Source organism: Leuresthes tenuis, unplaced genomic scaffold (genome assembly GCF_036924035.1).
Source record: "Leuresthes tenuis unplaced genomic scaffold, fLeuTen1.0.hap1 SCAF_2, whole genome shotgun sequence".
Classification (NCBI taxonomy): Eukaryota; Metazoa; Chordata; class Actinopteri; order Atheriniformes; family Atherinopsidae; genus Leuresthes; species Leuresthes tenuis.
Window position 1 is genome coordinate 19,055,684 of NW_027325356.1, and position 18,170 is coordinate 19,073,853.

The following is an 18,170-nucleotide window of genomic DNA, read 5'->3' on the forward strand; positions in this document are numbered from 1 at the left end:
ATCAAGGATGCTCTTTTTTATAGCCAAATATATTTCTGACCTGTTGCCTGCTAACTTTATAAGCTGTTTACCTTTTTTTTTTTTTTTTACATTTCCACTGCAAAACAGGTCAAACAACAACACAAAACGCCGCTTTAGTGTAATGTTTGATAGGTTGTCCTTGCACTATTTTAGAAGTGAATCAGAAGGACTTACTTTTTCCATATAAAGATAAAAATCTTCTCAAAGATATCAGTTTGAATTAGTAAGTTTTTTTCTAACTACCTTCTATGTCTCTACAGAATGACAGAAAATACAGAAAAGAGCAGAATTACAATACATTCTGGTGTGTCACCAGGAAGGCTAAATATGTCATGTAAGGAGACAATCGGGTCTTGACTCAAACACAGAGAACAACTGGACATTGCAGTTATATCAAGAGAAAGATACAGAGGAAATATTAACAAAACCTCTGACCATAGGCTCTGACCTATAAAAGCATCAATTTCCTTTAGTCTCTGAACACGAATGGATTTCATTGTTGAATGATTTAGTTTATTGTTGCAAGGTGGCATCAACCTCCACACTTACTGTATATTTTGGTTCATAATAGTTCATAATACTTTAATATATCAAATTTATAACACCATGTGTTCATACTGGGGATGCATAATCGTGTGTTTTTTCCAAATAATTTTAACTGATTGCTGACGCTGATGCAGCTAAACGATCATCAAAACTCCTCGAGGAATGGAATGGATTTATTATCATTTCTGCTCCTTTACATGGCATGATTTTACAGTCACTTGGAAACGGAGAAAAACAGGTTTAATTTACATTAAAAACTTAACATATTTATCTTTATATTAGACAGACAGACAGATGCTTTGATCGTCCTGTTCCATCAACAATCCTGAAATTAGAAAGGCTAAATTAAGCCGAAATGAACTTGCTTGACAGTGTTGATTTTCGGCCCACGTCGACATTTTATTTTAAAGTCTTTATCTTCAAAAAATATATACATTTAGTTTAAAAAGCTAATTGAATTAAAAAAATAAAGTTTGAAGACGAGCTCATATTTTGAAGTCGTGAGTTAACACACCGGAAGTAGGTCGGAGTGCGGAAGAGGAGCTGAAACATGCGAGCACAACTCCCCTGATTTAACAGGAAGTTTATATGAAATCACATTTGTCTTGTTGAAGATGCAGCCTGACAAACAGATTTGTTTTCAGTTGTAGCAGACTTTCTGTAAAACAGGCGGGGTTTGGGTTCCTGGTTGAAGCCGCTCCGTCAGCCTCGTGAATGAGACTGATCTCACCTGCCTCACACCTCGACAGGTGAGCTATGTTGAGAGCAGATGGAGAGCCTCCGGTCGCGGCTGAAGTTTGGGAACAAAGTGGAGAATGTGAAGCTGAGGAGACGTAAATCCCAGCTGTACTCAAAGGACGATGGGAGCGGTCTCAACGACGGTGCGGGTCTTATTGAGGTTTCATATGGTTAAAGCCGCGATTGTGACCATTGCGTGAGTGCGCGCGCGCGCCCGGTGCGTTTTTTATTCACGTGCACTTGTTTCTGGTGATCGCCACAGGTGCGCTGAGAGCCAGAGTGGTTGCGTTTTCTGTGGCGTTCAGGCTGATCAACTGTGTCCTGGTCCAGACCAGCTTCGTCCCTGATGAGTACTGGCAGTCCCTGGAGGTGTCCCATCGGATGGTCTTCAAATATCCTTCCAGTAGAGACAGCTGCACGCGACAATAAGGCATTTCATTATGTGATAATTGGCTTTTTAATTCTTTGACTTTAACATTTAACAGAATTCTGTGAGTGGTTCATAACAGCAGGCAAATAAAGCTTTATGCCCACTGTTTAGCTCTTCTCATGCTGCACACATCAGTTCTCTGGCACACAGGCTCTTCATTTATTCACTTTATTTCATTATAGGATATAAGTGAAAAATCCAGACAAAACAGCAGAATGATCACACAAGGCCTGTCACTATTACCACTAAATCACCCGACTAGTTATTTGAGCTGACCCTCCTGTGTAGAAACAGCTGCATTAAACCAAAACAGATGTTTTATTTCCATCGCCCCCTCTGTGTCTTCTGCTGGGCTTTAATTCCACCGACTGTTCATCTCAAGGAGCCCGATGGTAATGCCACTAATCTGAAACTAACAAAGGCACAAAAAGAGGACATTGAAATAGTTGTCGCCAGTGTTGTCTGACTGGTAATCTCCTGCCCTCCAAAGTTCGTTGGCTGCAAAAACTAAACCTGGAATTAAGACAACCTGCGGAGGAACGCCTCCTCTCAGTCTCTCTGTTAAAACCAGCTTCTTAGTCGTGTTTTGACTCTGAAGATTTCTTCCGTTTCGACCTTAACACTGTAACTTATGGCTATCTGACCTGGGAGTGGAAGGCAGGAATAAGAGGGTTCTCTTATCCTCTTTTCTTTGCATTCATCTACAAGATACTTCACCTTATAAACTATGACTCAGTCTATCTTCTGGCAAGTTGCTTTATTTCCTGTTAAGCAAGCCTCTTTTCACCGGAGGTTGTCATCTCCGTTAAACTTGATCTGACCGCCCCTGCAGATCTGGCTTCCACGAATCGTTCAGGCGCTCTTGGCTGCGTTTGCTGATGTAAAATTCTTCTTCCTCATCCGAACGCTGGAAAATCGTGACGTGGCAAAATGGACGGTAAGAAAATGCGCCGGCGTTGTGTGTCTCTAAGCACAAATAATGATCTAAACGGCAGATTTGATGTAATCGGGTCCCTGAGTAAAGAGCTGTAAACAGCTTCTCTTTCAGTGCACCACTGAATGTGTTATTAACGAGTAATTTCTGAGGACAAACACAATGATGAAATGAAATGAGTGAAATCTTCACCTGTCATTGTGCCGTTTCCACTTGTTTTGGCCTCCAGTTCTTCTGTCACCTGTGTTCCTGGTTCTCGTGGTTCTGCTGCACCCGGACTCTTACCAACAGCACAGAGACCACCCTCACCTGTTTGGCTCTTTTTTACTTTCCTCTGCCAGGCTCCAAAACACACAGCAGGTGCCTGCTTGTTACCACCCTGACCCGTCTCAGTTTTTTCATATGCACCAGTCTCTTAGACGTGTCAGTTACACACACTTTGTTGTTGTTTTCTTTCCAGTAAAAAGTACTTGGCTCTGGTCGCTTTGGCTGTGATTGTTCGACCGACCGCCCTGATCGTCTGGTTTCCTCTGCTGATCTACCATTTCTGGCAGGAGGAACACAAACTGAACCTCATCACTCATAGCTACGTCCCTATAGGGTTTGTATTCTCGGGCTCATATCCACTGAAACCGTTCTTTTTCCCTCTTTCATTCACCGTGTCTTTGTTTTCATCACCAGGACGTTGGCCGTTCTGATCTCAGCACTGATCGACTGTCTTTTCTATGAAAAGGTAAAACACACCACGCATATCCAGCAGCTCCTGCCTTTAAAATGGGATGTAACGGCCAATCTCTGTGTTCCAGTGGACCCTGGTGCAGCTCAACTTCCTCATGTTCAACATCGTCCACGGTGTGGCGGACTTCTACGGCTCTCACCCGTGGCACTGGTACCTCACGCAGGGGTTTGCCGTCGTGATCGGCCCCCATCTCCCGTTCTTTCTTCACGGATGCACCCTCGCCTTCAGAAGATACAAAATCCTTCTGGCAGCAGTCGTCTGGACCGTCTGTGTTTACAGGTGAAGCTCGTTTACAGAAGCGAGGCGTGATCATTAACTCGTTCTTTACCTTAGTTATGAGTGGATGGAAGTATAATCAGGGAAAATACTGAAGATGATAAGTCTTATAAATTGTATGAAATGTTTGGCGACTCCAGTGTCTTTTGTCTCTTCTTCTCAGTCTGCTTCCTCACAAGGAGTTCAGGTTCATCTATCCCGTGCTGCCCTTCTGTATGGTCTTCTGTGGTTAGTTTGCAGTTTCCCCTCCACATACTCACTCTGTTGTGGCTCTCAGACTTACGTGTTCATGTTGGACCTTTGTCGTACCGCAGGAACATCGTTAGCCCATCTGAAAGCGTGGCGTCGAGCCGCTGCAGTCGCTCTGTTAGTGTCCAACCTGGTTATGGCCCTGTACACCGGCCTGATTCACCAGAGAGGCACCTTGGACGTGATGAGCCACGTTCGGACGCTTTGCGACGTCAGCAGCGACCCCAGCAGCCCACAGCCGGACGTCCTCTTTCTCATGCCCTGCCACTCGACGCCCTTCTACAGGTACAGGAGCCTCCCACAGCGTCAAAGAGCCAACACTCTGAGCTCTGAAGTGTGTTTCTGTTGAAATCGTCATCGTTTACACTTTCCTATGATTAACTGTGAGAGTTCTGATAGATGTGTCAATACAAAAAGCTGCTTGTTAGTTCAAGCTGAACACGATTAGATGTTCTTCATAGTAAAATGTAAATGTTAGTGTGGTTCAGTAAATAGAAAGTTCATGATCACTGGACACCAGGGTTTATATTTTATGAGCTCTGTGGCTAAATTACGTGGCACACAGACTCAGATGAGACGGCAGTGTCTGTCGTGTCTTTCCCTTTTTTGTGGAGCTCATTGGAGCCGATTGTCTCCTCGTAGCTACGTGCACTGCCCACTAAGGATGAGGTTTCTGGAGTGCCCACCAGATCTCGGAGAGGAGGATTATTTGGATGAGGCCGACAGTTTCTTCGACGAGCCGCTTCTGTGGCTCAAGACTTCGTTTCCGTACAAATCCTCTCTGCCAACACATCTGGTTTTGTTCGATGTTTTGGAAAAGGTGCGACACAAAAAGCATCTTTTTGTCTGTATTCGGGGTGTGGAAAAAAGTACATTTTTAATTGGAACATGTTTTTGTTTCAGGAAATCTCTGCGTTTCTTCAGGGGAATCACTTTGTGAGGTCTGCAGAGATATTTCATACACACTTTCCTGAGGGAAGAGTCGGAGGAAGCATCTTTATTTATGAAAGGCACTGAGACAAACACTGGAGCAATGGCGACTTTCTCTCTATGAAAATGTAACACATTGATTTGCTACCAAAATAAATATTTTAAACTCAGATGTTGTCATTTCAAAATATCTCCGGTCAAACGAGCACATTTTGAACCCCAGTTAAATTAGCGGCGATGTCACCTTTCCAGTCTTTTCTGTCCAACACATGTAAATGTTAAATAAAACTGCCAGGTCCAGTCAACACAAGCTCGAGGTGGAATGTTAGAAATCAGCATCTGAACTCTTCAAAAGAAAATCGCAACCAGGTCACACGAACTGGCCGCCGCAGCAGCAAATCAAAACAATGTACACGGACGGTTTACATTTAGATTTTTTTCCTTAACATGGTGCAGTAGTTTAGTTAAAAATGGACATCTCCTGTGCGTTTAAAGAAGATAATGTTGCTTCAGATGAATGTGGCTGTTATTTCAGCTGTAAATTCACAAACAAACCCAAAGTTAAACACGTATCTCTCTCATCACGAATGTGTAAAATATGACTTTTTCACTGGAATTTGAAAATCGTTACTTTGCCAAATGGCTCGAGGACCTTCAGTAGCATTAAAAAGATTGTGCAAACGTACAAAAAAGGAGATTTTGCTGCTAAATACAACCAAAAATTTGGGAGAAAAAAAAATCATAGCGATCCTGTTAAACTAGCGGTGATGTTTTCAGTATTTCGGGTCAAACGGCATCGGGCCCAGTTCTATTTTGACGTCGGCCATGTGTCTGTCTGCGTCTCTTCCCGACCTGCTCCACTTACGATCGCTGTGTGGTCGAGATCTGGCTCTCTGCTGCTTCCGCTGTTGATGCTTCGCCCTCAAATCTTCCTTTGAGCCTGCGTCAGGTCTTTCGAACGGCCCTCTGTGTGATGCAAACACAAGACGAACAAATGAAAGACGGCAGCGCCACTGTGGAGAGTGGAGCACAGATTCAGTTATAACTACTTTAATTCACTGCCAAGATGAAAGGCTGGTATGGTTGAAAAGTCTGTTGTCTCAGGAAACTCCTCAGAGGTTACATGCTGGTAAAACAGAGCATTCGTCTTAGCTGGGAGCTGAAAACCATTTGGGGGGAGATATTAGACGACACTTTGCTCGAACATCTGCAGGAGACTTACCGCGGACCGTAGCTTTTTGTGTACGCTTCTCCGAAGAAGTGCCTGTAGACATAGTCATCGAGATCTCCAAACACATCATCAGCGAGGCTGTGATACTCATACATCTCCGTCAGGTAGTCCTCAACTCCACTTACAAAGTCTGTGAACAGCATCTGGTCATGGATGAACACTCCGTTGTGGAAGAAGTTGTTGATGAACATCTCCAGCTCCTTCCAGTGGTGAAAGTGCTCGACTTCCTGCTGCAGGTAGCTCTGCAGCAGCTGGTAGAATTCGTCAGCTCTGATTGGCTCCATGGCTATGTTGAAGAGGCTCATGGACTCCTGGTATGCACAGTCGAACACCCCGGCGCATCCCTTCATGCTGGTTCTGTGGCTGTTATGGTATCCCTGATCTTCATGAACTTTCCCACCCGATTTTCGAGTGTTGTGGTCGCTCTGGAAGAAGTCAGATTTGTGTCTGTGGCGAGGCCCGTGCTGTCTGTGCTGCCACGACTCCTCTGTGTTCTTTTTGTTAGATCTCTTGTGATAAAAACCTCGGGCTTTGTTGATGAAGGTGGAGGCTGAATCCTTGAAGTGTCGGAAAGTAGATTTGACAGAATCAGAAAACTTCCTCAGGTTCTCCTTCACAGCCTCCTTGGCTTTCTTAATCTGCTCCTTGTGGTGGCTGACGAACTCTTTGGTGGAGTTCTTCACGGCATCAAACGTCTCCTTCACTTTTCCAGCCATGCTCCCTTTCGGTTTTTTCACTTTGGACTCCCGGTCTCCTTTGGCTCTGTCGTCTTTGGTTTCCAAATACAGCCTCTCCCACAGGTCAGAGCGCTGCTGCTCAAAGCCCAGCCTCTTCTCCAGTTCGGTCAGTCGTGACTGCAGCTCTTCGGCCTCTAAGACGCCTTCCTTTCCAGCTTCGGGGATGCGACTTCTCAGATGATTCAGCTCTCTTCTAAGCTCTTCTGTGACCCTCCTCTCTTTGTCAAGCTGCTTTCTCAGCATCTGTGCTTCCCCCACCATGTCTTCCTTCTGGACGTGGAAGTCTCTGATCACCTGTTTCTCCTCCTCCAGTTGGTCTCTCAGCCTCTGGTTTTCTGACAGCAGCGAGTCGGCTCCGGCTCCCACCGCCTCCAGATCTGTGATCTGAGAGCGCAGCTTCCTCAGCTCCTCCCGTAAGATGGACAAAGACTTTTCCTTGTGTTCCAGAGAGTTTTTCAGCAGCTGCTTTTCAGCTGTCAAACTCTGCTGCTGGGACATGATGTTAGTCCTCTCCTCGACCGTCTGTTTCAGTAACATTTCCAGATCATCTCTCTGGGCCTTGAGAACACAGGAAGTAAATGATGTTCAGCACATGTCATGATTACTGAATGTCCAGCGTTTGAATTGTAAAACAAAACCAAAGAGGAAAAACTCTACTTCTTTTTGCTTCAATTTGGACATGTAAACATTTTTTACTGGATTAGTGTTTTGTCGGAAAGCTGACATCCAGATTACCTGAATGTGCACCTGCTTCACGTTGAGCTCTTTGTTATCTTTCTTTATCTTCTCAATCACCTCTGCGAGCAACGAAATAACTTCTTGTTCATCCAGGTCGTCTTGTCCAAAATCAATCCTCTGAACCAGAGTCAGAAACAGAAAAAACAAGTTACGGCTCAGTGATGTCAAGTTCATGTGTTTCACGACTGACTCGTTAGGCATTATTGCTGCTCTTTTGAAGCAGTGACTTAAAACAGTACTCTGATGGTCACTCAGAATCATCGACACATTTACACTTATACTGAGTGTAAGTAGATATCAACATTCCAAGCTTTCAAATTGCAACAGTTAATCTTATTTAGGTCCTACAAAAAGCTTTTCAATGGTTTCTCCTTTGCTCTTTCACACGGTGCCTCTTGCTATATTTGCTTTAATATACGCCTCTCCGTAACCACACGCTGATGAGCATATGTGGGACTAAGTGCTCGTCTGATTATGAGCATTTGATAACACAAAAAAGCAAATTAACTTAATCTTTGTGTCCTTTTACTGAGGAAAGTCTCTCCCCATAAAAAGCACAAACATGCCCTGATAAAGCATTAAAATACTAAGAATTTATGTGTTTTTATATTTGGTTGACTTTACGTTTAAGGTGACAGTAGGATTAGTGGTTATCATTATTTGCTTTCTTCCCAAAAACATAGCATCTTATCCTCTGAACTGTGAGCAGTGTTTTCACTGACCTGGTTTGTAAAACCTTGTTTTCTCACATGAAGCAGATCCCTGACGACATCGGGCTCATTCCCTCTGATTTTCTCCCAGGTTTTTTGTCTTTCCTGTATCTGGACTGTGCCTGCACGAGATTTGTCACACAGGTTATTCACAACACAAAGATCTGTGACGACAGTTACGAGGAACAGAAGTTTACTGATAACTGAAACTGGTAACGATAACTCAGTGAGCAGCGCATAAAGAAACCTTTTAGAAAAGAAGCATCAATAGGACCTTTTTGCAATTCTCCAGTGAACTTCTCACCATAGAAGTGGCCAAAACCCATGCTGATGGCTATGATGAGGGTGAGCAGGATACATTTGTTGAGCATGCGGCCACCCCGGCCTTGCCCTCGGTCATCCAGAGCAGCTGTTGGACTAACTTCAGTCTGCTCCTCCTCTCTGACCTTTTCTTCCTCGTCACTTGAGCGTGATTCGGGCACAGGCTCCTCCTCTTCCTCCGGCTCCGTGACGATGCTCGCGGTGTTCTTCCTCACCCTTCGTCTTCGTACGACAGCACCGGCGCTTCGACCAGCTTCATCCTCACTGCTGCTTGAGTTTGTCACTGGTGGCTGCGGTGCTGGGAAAGCTGCATTCGGGACATTAAGTGTTGCAGAGACAGAAAAGCACAACGTGAAAAACAGATTAAAGGAAAAAAGAGCTGGTTCACAAACACGTGCAGTATATGTAAAGTTAATCAAGCAGACACACAAAAAACTAACTGTGTTTACAAAATATTTTTATTACACTGAAGGAATAGTTCCACAGTTTGCGAAATAGGTTTCTTCATTATCTGTAAAGGGTTTAGTTTTTCAGAAGACTTTGTAACCTCCCCTTTATCCCTGATGCTCGATAGACATGTAACAGCGATGTTCTAGACACCTTTAATCCTGCTGCATCTCCAGAGAACATTATTCTGTGCATGCACGTTACAAATCAAAGCAACAGATGCATCCATGCATGCTGCGCCCATCCCTCAGCATAACGTGATATTTACAGGATTGTCTTAATCCACTCCTCATTTCTTTATATTTTGCTTTCAGACGGGATTTTGAATTCTGTTTTTCTCTGGACACCGTCAGCTGTTTCACCCACTCTCAGTCCAGTCCTTGTACCTGACTTTAACTTTTCAGATAAATGTGTCTTTTTTAGTTTGTTAAACCAACTAAAACTGCACCTAACTCAAGGGATGAACCAGAGTTGTGTCTACACATAACAAAACAAACTTCCATCAAAAGATGATTCCCAACAAGCAAAAACTTGTGTCCTTAAAAAAAAACTAAGTAGAGCAGATGAACAGCATCTTTAATGCCTAATGCAGAACACATTCTGAGCTTTCTTTAACAGGGTGGAGATGTGCACTGACCATGAACCTGTATCTATCTTCTAAATAGAGATCATAATCAGCTCCTTGTTCTGCCAGCGCCCAGCAGCAGGTGGTTCTGTTGTTCTCTACCAGTTCTCATGCTAAGCCAAGCTGAGTGTGGCGTCAATTTCACTGTGCCGTATGGAGGGTGGATGTTATGTAATCCTGTGAAGTGCACTGTTTGCCTAAAATGCAAATCTTAAAATGTCACTGTTGCCTCAGAAAACTGCTATTTCAGTTTGTCTGATTTGTAGCTAAACTTTACGACAGACATATCAGTCCCACAAGAGGAAGCTAAGTCAAAAACACAGAGATGAACATTAGAAAAACGTGAATGTACACAAACATTAGCAGGTATTTCAGTGAGTCTGCATTTGAAACCCAGAAGTGCTTGTGTTTTTGACATATAAAGAAAGGGAACTCAAAAGTTTCATATAATCTGCCCAATACTACTGCAAAGACATGTAAGAATCAATCCTCTCATTTCACATCACGAAGACAGTGAAAAAAGTCTATTTCCCAACTATTACTTGAGGTAGAAAATTCATCTGTACTCATTTTTGACTCATCTTGGATTTTCTAGATAACTTTGCTGTAGTTTGTCATAATAAACTCTAAAAAATGGTGGGAAAAACAACACATTCATTCCTAAAATCTGCTCATGCATACAGTCAAGAAACAAACAGCCATCTGACACTCATCAGGATTAGTTTGAAATGCTGCTGAACAAGCTTGGCATTCACTCCATTTTCAATCCGGCCACCTGGAAAAGTGCGGCTTCCAGTGAGCTGACTCCTCAGGTGGTAGCTTAGGTTCACCAGAGTCTGTGGAAGTTTCCAGTGACTCAACAACAAACCTGATCAGGCAGAGGAGAAATGTTTTGTGTTGAATCTCCATCTTGACTGGATGTGAGTGGAAACAAGAGTCAGCTTGAAGAAGGAAACATGGGACTTGTTCAGTGTGTGTTGTTCTGCATTCCTACCAGTGTCTGTGGCGGTGAAGGCGTAATGACTGCTGCAGGAAGTGCCGAGGTAAAGTTCTTCACTGGCGGTTGCCTCCTCCTGCACGTGCTCACCCTCCTTCAAGTCGCCAAGAGTCACAATGTCCGAATGATCGCTCGAGGATAACACGTGCTCTTTCCCTGCAGCACAGTCTGCAGCCTGCAAGAGATCCAGAGGTGTTAAGGTGCTCAGTAACAACGTGGTACTGAATTATCCACAGACTGACGCATATCATTGTCAGGTCCGCTCACCTTTGGGGCACACAGTGTCTCATCTAACGTCTGTTCTCCCAATGTGTCTTCAAGTGAATCAGCAGCCTTCTCTTCAACAGACAAAGCTGGAAATATAACGCACACTAAATGTGATTTAAAAAGTTGAGAACCTGCAAAAATTTTTGCAATGACAATTACTAATCAATCTTTTAACCCTGTGGTACATAAAACATTGGAATATTGCACAACTCCATGTCCATATTGAAATTTTCAAGATGCACATTTGGTTCAAACCACAGTGCAAGACACAAATGTTTACATTTTATATGTACAACCTTTCAACTGATGGCATTTCAGCTTTAAGGACAAAGAATAAAAAAGTCTCTAAGTAAAAGGCGTACATTAGCACCAGTACATCACACACTAGTTAGTGCACTAGCATACTGAAGGCTTGAGCACATTTGACCATTTCCATCCACAGCTCTAGTGAGAAATGTAAGGACTGATGACCTGAGACCGCCATGCACGTCTATCGGGAGCTCGTCACGTCTTGTACACGTCTACTTAGAACGACTGTGCTCATTTGTAACTTTGAGTCTTAACATAATACAACTGAGTAAGTTATATAAAATGAATCCTCCAGTAGTTATAATGAAACTGAAAACCACTGAAGCATAAGGCCATATGTTCCATTTTAACAATGAGCAGTGACTCTATTTTTGAAGCCACCACCCTGTGGTCATTCAAGGAACTGCGGTTCTTGGCCTAAGCATTGCCAAAAGGTGGCTGCTTTATCATAATCCATTTTAAGCCTGGGCATAAACATTTAAATAATGAATAAATATATAAATGAAGGCATGTCTTTTTTTACCAGCAGATGCCGAGGCTTGTGATTCCAGCAGCTCTGGTTCTTCCACCGTAGGGGGGTCTAATACCTCAGCTCCAAATTCAACCACAGCCTCCGATCCCAAAGTCTCAATATCTGAACCCTGTTATATCACACCAGGCATGCATCAGAATTGGACAATATGAGATGATCATGTCTTTGTAAAATCATCTTTATTGTGCATGTGTTAAAATAATTACATTTCCCACAAAGAGCAATGATTCAACTCTCAAATCACAAAAAGAAGACAGACAGATGTTTATTGTGCGACTGAACAATACTTCCTACACAGAGCTTGTACGCTAATATCGCTTTGATTTGGCAGTCAAAGGGGAAAAAGACATATACCTCATTACTAATAATGGTCCATCCACAGGACGACTCCGCATCACTGGATGTTTCTGACATGTTCTGTCAGCTGTCAACAATTAACAGGGCCTGCAGAATACAAACATGTTAAACACTCCAAGCACTTTGTTGTGATGAAAGGATAAGACGTATCAAATCTGAAGATGTCCATTTAAATAAAATACGAACAAACAGGTATAATAGCGCCCCCAGGTGGCCACACAGCGGTGTAAACAGTAAACAGATGATGCCAACCAACGCGGCCTGACAATGAAAACAGCCACCGGGTGGCTAAAGAGCAACGGTGTCAACGGTCAAACCATAAACTGTTAATTATAGCTTAACGTTAGCACCGTCTGCAAACATCTCACGACGACGTTAAGTGGCTTTATCGCTGCTGGTTAGCTGACTTTACAAGTTTAAATGAACCCCCCCCCCCCCCCCCCCCCCTCCAAACGCATACATTTACCGCGGTGTGAAAAACGCCCGTCGTTTTTTGTTTTTTTTTAGCAGCAGTTTCACAATATCAGATGTTTCAAAACAATGAAAAGTGGCTAAACTCACCAGTGTTTTGCACCCAGCGACCAGACAGCTGTTTGCACGCAGTCTCAGCTATTGCAGTACACCCAAACACTGGTGGTCCGTTAACAACACAGCAGTATGTGGGATATGTAGTTTTTGAGTGGTACTACTGAGAAACAGGACAAAAGATTTCTGGAAACTTTTTGAACTACGTTTCCCATAAGGCAGCGCGGTGGCCAAACAGGCTTGGCGAGGGTGGCGCAAAAGCCGAGGAGACAAAACCTGGCGGATGAGAAAAAAAACGTAAACAAGGAAGCGTGACATAGCAAGCAGTGACGGCGACGACGGAACACAAAAAACAGGCTTGTGTAAGAGTTGTGTAAAGTGTTACAGCATTAACATGAATTACGTGGCAGGCACAGAAACGTTTACTGTTAGAAACGCCTGTTCATTGTTATTGTGGCAATCTGACAGAGACGCAGAACAAATATTAACCTGTTAAAAGATGTTGAACGTACATGTTCTTCTTTTTAAAAATGTTTTTCACCTATTTCTTCTTATTATTCTTCTTCTTATTATTATTATTATTATTATTATTAATGTTTCATACCGTCATTGGGAAACCACATTACACCAACTCATGTGTATTAGTTTTAATTTATTGTAATTCACAGTAAAACGCTGTTAACTAAATATATTTCCATAATTACATGTTATGCTGGTTAAATGAAAGGTCAGAGTCTGCCAGGAGTATGTCCTTAGGGCTCAAGTTTGGTTGGGTTACAGAACATAAATGTAGAGGTGTACATTTAGCTGACCTCCCTTTGCCGTTTATATCCCTTTTTCACATTTAGAGGCTTATTATTAAGGTTTCCACACAACCACAGTTATCTGGTACCTTTCATTACCAAATAGAATTATAGATATTTCAAGACAGAGTTTCTGCGTAAGTTAAAATACTCAAAAGTCACAACAGTTAGAGCTGAAATCAGTGGCTCAGTCATCAGTTTGTCAGTAAACAGTAAGTTACTTTCAGCAAAGGCATTAAAATGTAGGGCTTCAGCTCACTGAAAGCATTCCTCACTGTTTTCTGATTTGAAAAACGCTAAATAGACCTTTTTATATAAAGTGCTTTTCTGTTCTTGTTGACCAACCATTCACACAAACACTGCTTACAGCGTTACAGGCTATGCAGCGCTTTTTTTCTCCGACCCGCAGTCACACACTGCAATGAGAGGTTCAGTGTCTTTTGCCCAAGGACACTTCAGCATGTGGTCTCAGGAAGCCGGTAATTGAACCACAAACCCACCAACTGGCAGGCGACTGTTCTTCCTCCTGAGCTGCAACAAAGATCATAAATAGTCTCCAAATCACACAAAGTATTTACATTTTAGTGCAATACTGTCCATTCTTATGAATATATCACGTACAATGATATTTAAGGTTATTTATTTGTACATTTTATGCTGCCATTTCCTTTTCATTTTTCTTTTAAGCATATGTTGAGTTGTGTTTGGTAATGCAGTAATGATTTACATTTTTATGTACATTTCTAAGGTCTGTTTTTAGGCTGCACACTGAATTTTGTTGCGTTTTTTCCACTTTGACAATAAAGTTTATTATGCTCTTATATCTTCCCGACATTAACTGGAACACAGGGCTTTGTTTTGCTGTGTTATGAGCACATTTTCTTTATTCAGAGACTACAGTGTTTATTCCTCCACTGGGGTGAGATTTAAAGGAGTTTGAAATGCTAATCCTCTAGAAAATCATTGAGAGTTTAAAGTACAGTCCTTGTGTTTAGTTGCTTTGCTCTGCACTTTAAGGCGTCAATACTGATCAGCAGCTGAATGTGTTAAACATTGTTTCCCTGGTTTATTCAGACACTTATTTTAAATAAATGTAAAGACATGAAATCACAAACCTGTGTCACGTAACCGCTTTGTTTTCTGCCATGACCAGAATGTTCTTTTAAGAGATATTTTTGTTGACCGAAAGTAGCATATTTTAAACTAGTTTAAATAAAACACATCTTTACAGTGGTCTGCTGTATGGAATGACTTTAAAAGGTTTAAAAGGACTAAAATGAATTAGGGAATGAACTAAAACTGGACTCTTTGTTATCAAGTTTAAACCAAAAGAAACTAAAAGAGAAACAGTACAAAATGACACAGTCGCATCAGGTATTTATTTTTATTATTATTTAAACTGAGAATCAGACTTTTTCGTCATTAAGCATCGTCTAAAATCTCCTAACTAAACATTTAAAAAAAAAAAAAAACTTTTTAAAAAACCCAAAACATTTAATTTTATGACAAAAATATAACAAAACAATGACAGAAAATATCAGATAACATAATAATTACAAAAAGTTACATTCAATTTCAAAACTGAGGGCGAGCAGCTGCGGGTCCCCCTGAGTGTGACTGTAAATGACCCGCAGCGCTGCACCGCTCAGAAGGGAGAACGAAGAGCCGGTCCGTCGGTTCCTCTGCACACCGGACTCACTGAGTTTTATCCCTTTAAATTCACATCCTTGGACAGGAACGTAATTCCAACACAGTCATTGAGATGAAAAGAGGCAGAGCAACACCCGGGGTCCCTTGTTTGACCTCAGTGTTACAGACGTTAACAACCCCAGTCTGTCTGCTCTGCTCCGACCACAAGAATATAACACAAAACAGACACCTGAGGTAGCACTTGTGCACCTGCACGAACTATAAAGACCCAACTCAGAACCTGGAAGGACTCAACTAGTCTTGTGTTTAGTTATCACAACAACGTCCTCATTTGGTTAGGCAGGAAGTCGGCATCTTCACTGCACAACACCTTCGGAAGTGTCATGAGTCCATGTGATAAACGAGATGTTTCCAGGTTCCAGGACTGGGCCTTTAAAGTTTCACTAATACAGGATATATGAAGACACTGAAGTTACAAAAGAAACGTTTGTCTGCGGTGAATAACACAAACCCACCACATAAAAAACATTTTATCTTGAAAGACAACTGATTCAACAAGAGCAAAAACTTGATTTTTGTGGGATTTGATGATTGCTTCCATCCTGCTGCTCATCTTAGAGGTAAAACGAGCATGAAAACAGAGAAAGTTACATTTCACACAAAGAGAGGATGCTTTTAAACGGACCTCTTACCAACATGCAACGGTGACATTAAAAAGAGGAAAAATAAAAAATCTTTGGTTCATACTGTTTGCCTTTTAAAAGAAAGTTAAACTGATTGTGTCACTTCTCGTTTCCCATGATTGAATCCTCCGCAGAGTCCTCTGATTAACAAACACAGAAGCGTGCAGAGATTTGTGCCCTCGCTGACATTTCATTGACCATAAAACAATTCAAATCTGCAACAACTTTTCATCCCTGAACTCTTAAAAGGACACAGTATCAAAATATAGACATTAAATCTGAATAATATCGTCGCACACTTAAACATTTGTGTCATACTCTCTCAAATACAATCTTTTAAACCATTCTGTAAATTATTTTCCACTCATTGGCGAGGAGAAAAGTCAGCGGGCGCACATCCACACACACGACTGCACTGCTGCGACACAGATCACTAAATCAATATAATAGACTGTGTTTATCTCTTATAATATTCACCTACAATGTACAGACATCTGCTTGCAACAATTTACGAGGAACTCTGCGACAGGATAGTTTGGTCAGTGTGCATAACATTGATTATTAAAGGTTACTCCTTCGGGAGCCTGCTGGCACTTTCTCAGAGTTTGAACCCACGACCCCTCGGCACTCTTTTTGTCGTGAGTCAAGGCCACTAACATGCAAGGCTTCGTTCGAGGAGCAGCACCTCAACTGATCTCCAAGGCCGCGTCTCATTTTTGGTCGATTAACTTTCACTCCTCAGCAACCTTCTGCCAGAGATTAGTTGAGAGGCTAAAACAAACTCAATCAGCAAACAACTCTTTGGGTAATAGCTTCTTCACGGTCACCGCTGCACATTGGCCTGTGATACAAAACTACGTGGCAGACAAGTGCTAATTTTTTATCTCAACTACAGTGACGAAGAAAAAAAAGTTTACTACAAAGTAACTACAAAGCGTACTCCTCTGACGTACATTCTTCTAAGAAAAATAGATATTTTAGAGGTAAAACATTTTACGGTGTTCATTCTTCACTTGAATCTCTGATTAAACACTTACATCACAATCATTCTTCATGTGTCGCATCCTCACGTGGAGCTGCTCCCTCAGACGAGTTAGGCTTTGGTTTCCCCGTCTGAGGGACGCTGTCGACATTTAAGGCCAATTATAAAGCTTTTCTATTCCGACATGCCTCTGCAAGCACTTCTGGTGTGAATCTTAATGCAAATCAAATAAAGAGGTCAACAAACGCAGGAGTTTGTTGGGAAAAAACAGACATCAAGAGGGGATTTCCATCTGTGGGGAAGGCAGCACTAACTTGAGCTGCGGGCACAAAATGTCAGAGATACATTCATAAGATTCATTCATATCTATCGGGCAGTTACACACTACGACAGTTTAGTACTGAGAAGATACCCTGTCAGTTCACCATGCAACACTACATGACTTTTCAAATGTACTAAACCTTGTTCCCTGAGTTTAGGAAAACAATAAGACAATAAAAGCAACTCTTAAACGAGGTAGTATAAAACAGGAATAGCAAGGGCAGCCGCACACTGACAAGACAAAAACACAAGCTGACATTCATTATTTCTGTCATGTCATTACTCAATAATGGACAAAATGAACAAAAATATTATTAATACTGGCTCAGTACCTCAGCAACACCTGAGGAGATAAATAACAAAGTGTTTGTGTGTGTTTACATCCTTCATTCCACGCCACAGGTGGAGCGAGAGGAAGAAGCTGCAGCGCCCTTACCATCCACCAAATCCGACAAACACAAGAGAAAAAAACAACACAAACGGGATGACGGTCAGAAAAAAAAGGTCATCAGGAAGTACAACGTGTAATGTAACCGAAGCAGCCCATCACGTAACATAAGTATAAGTAGTTATTAAATATACAGTGGAAAGTTCACCCTGAGGCAAACCGAGGTAGATAATCAGCGGAGAGGACTCACACTTCCCCTCCGCTCCAGTGATAAAACTCTCATAAATAAAGCCAGAAATGTCACATTTTTTGGGACATTTTTGACAATCTTCTCTAAACATTCATGGTGGGTGAGATTTTTTTTTTTCTTCCAAAAATATACACAACAAATGAAAAGAAAAGAAAAAAAAAAAGACATTCATTGAAATAAAAAAAAAATAAAAAAAGAAAGAAGTTAAAGAAATCAAACGACACTCTCGTTGCTTACTGTCCCGCCTTTGTTGGCTCTGTTCATAATGTTGCTGAGCAAAAGATAACAACAAAACCAAAAAATGCCTCCGCTTCTTTAAACCGCTCTCTCACACTTACAAAACTGTCACACTGACATACAGGCCTGCAGTGAAAAGAACTGAAGCAGGTTTTTTGGGGGATGAATTCCAGTTCAAAAATGTCCTTCAGGTGGAC

General features: G+C 42.0%; 2 protein-coding genes across 6 annotated transcripts; one reads left to right on the forward strand and one right to left on the reverse strand.

Moving 5' to 3' along the window:
* The first annotated feature begins 1,091 nt into the window (after positions 1–1,091).
* On the forward strand, positions 1,092–5,033 carry pigb (phosphatidylinositol glycan anchor biosynthesis, class B). Of its 2 annotated transcripts, none has more exons than XM_072380498.1 (12): positions 1,092–1,448; positions 1,568–1,697; positions 2,365–2,482; positions 2,568–2,672; positions 2,899–3,029; positions 3,130–3,270; positions 3,351–3,402; positions 3,476–3,687; positions 3,848–3,912; positions 3,999–4,218; positions 4,576–4,753; positions 4,837–5,033. In XM_072380498.1, the coding sequence occupies exons 1-12, from the start codon at positions 1,337–1,339 to the stop codon at positions 4,948–4,950; spliced, it is 1,578 nt and encodes a 525-aa protein (XP_072236599.1). In that variant the 5' UTR covers positions 1,092–1,336; the 3' UTR covers positions 4,951–5,033. The 2 variants fall into 2 exon arrangements, with proteins under 2 accessions (XP_072236599.1, XP_072236600.1); XM_072380499.1 differs by having other exon boundaries at positions 1,568–1,691; positions 2,359–2,482.
* ccpg1 (cell cycle progression 1) lies at positions 4,916–12,782 on the reverse strand. Of its 4 annotated transcripts, XM_072380497.1 has the most exons (11): positions 12,696–12,782; positions 12,132–12,221; positions 11,769–11,886; positions 10,937–11,022; positions 10,667–10,844; positions 10,448–10,540; positions 8,584–8,907; positions 8,292–8,401; positions 7,567–7,686; positions 6,086–7,389; positions 4,916–5,829 (listed from the first exon to the last, which is right to left on the reverse strand). In XM_072380497.1, exons 2-11 carry the CDS (start codon positions 12,189–12,191, stop codon positions 5,637–5,639), a joined length of 2,586 nt encoding a protein of 861 aa, XP_072236598.1. In that variant the 5' UTR covers positions 12,192–12,221; positions 12,696–12,782; the 3' UTR covers positions 4,916–5,636. The 4 variants fall into 4 exon arrangements, with proteins under 4 accessions (XP_072236598.1, XP_072236596.1, XP_072236595.1 ...); XM_072380495.1 differs by lacking the exon at positions 10,448–10,540 and having other exon boundaries at positions 10,937–11,007; XM_072380494.1 differs by lacking the exon at positions 10,448–10,540.
* Between the last annotated feature and the right edge of the window lie 5,388 nt (positions 12,783–18,170).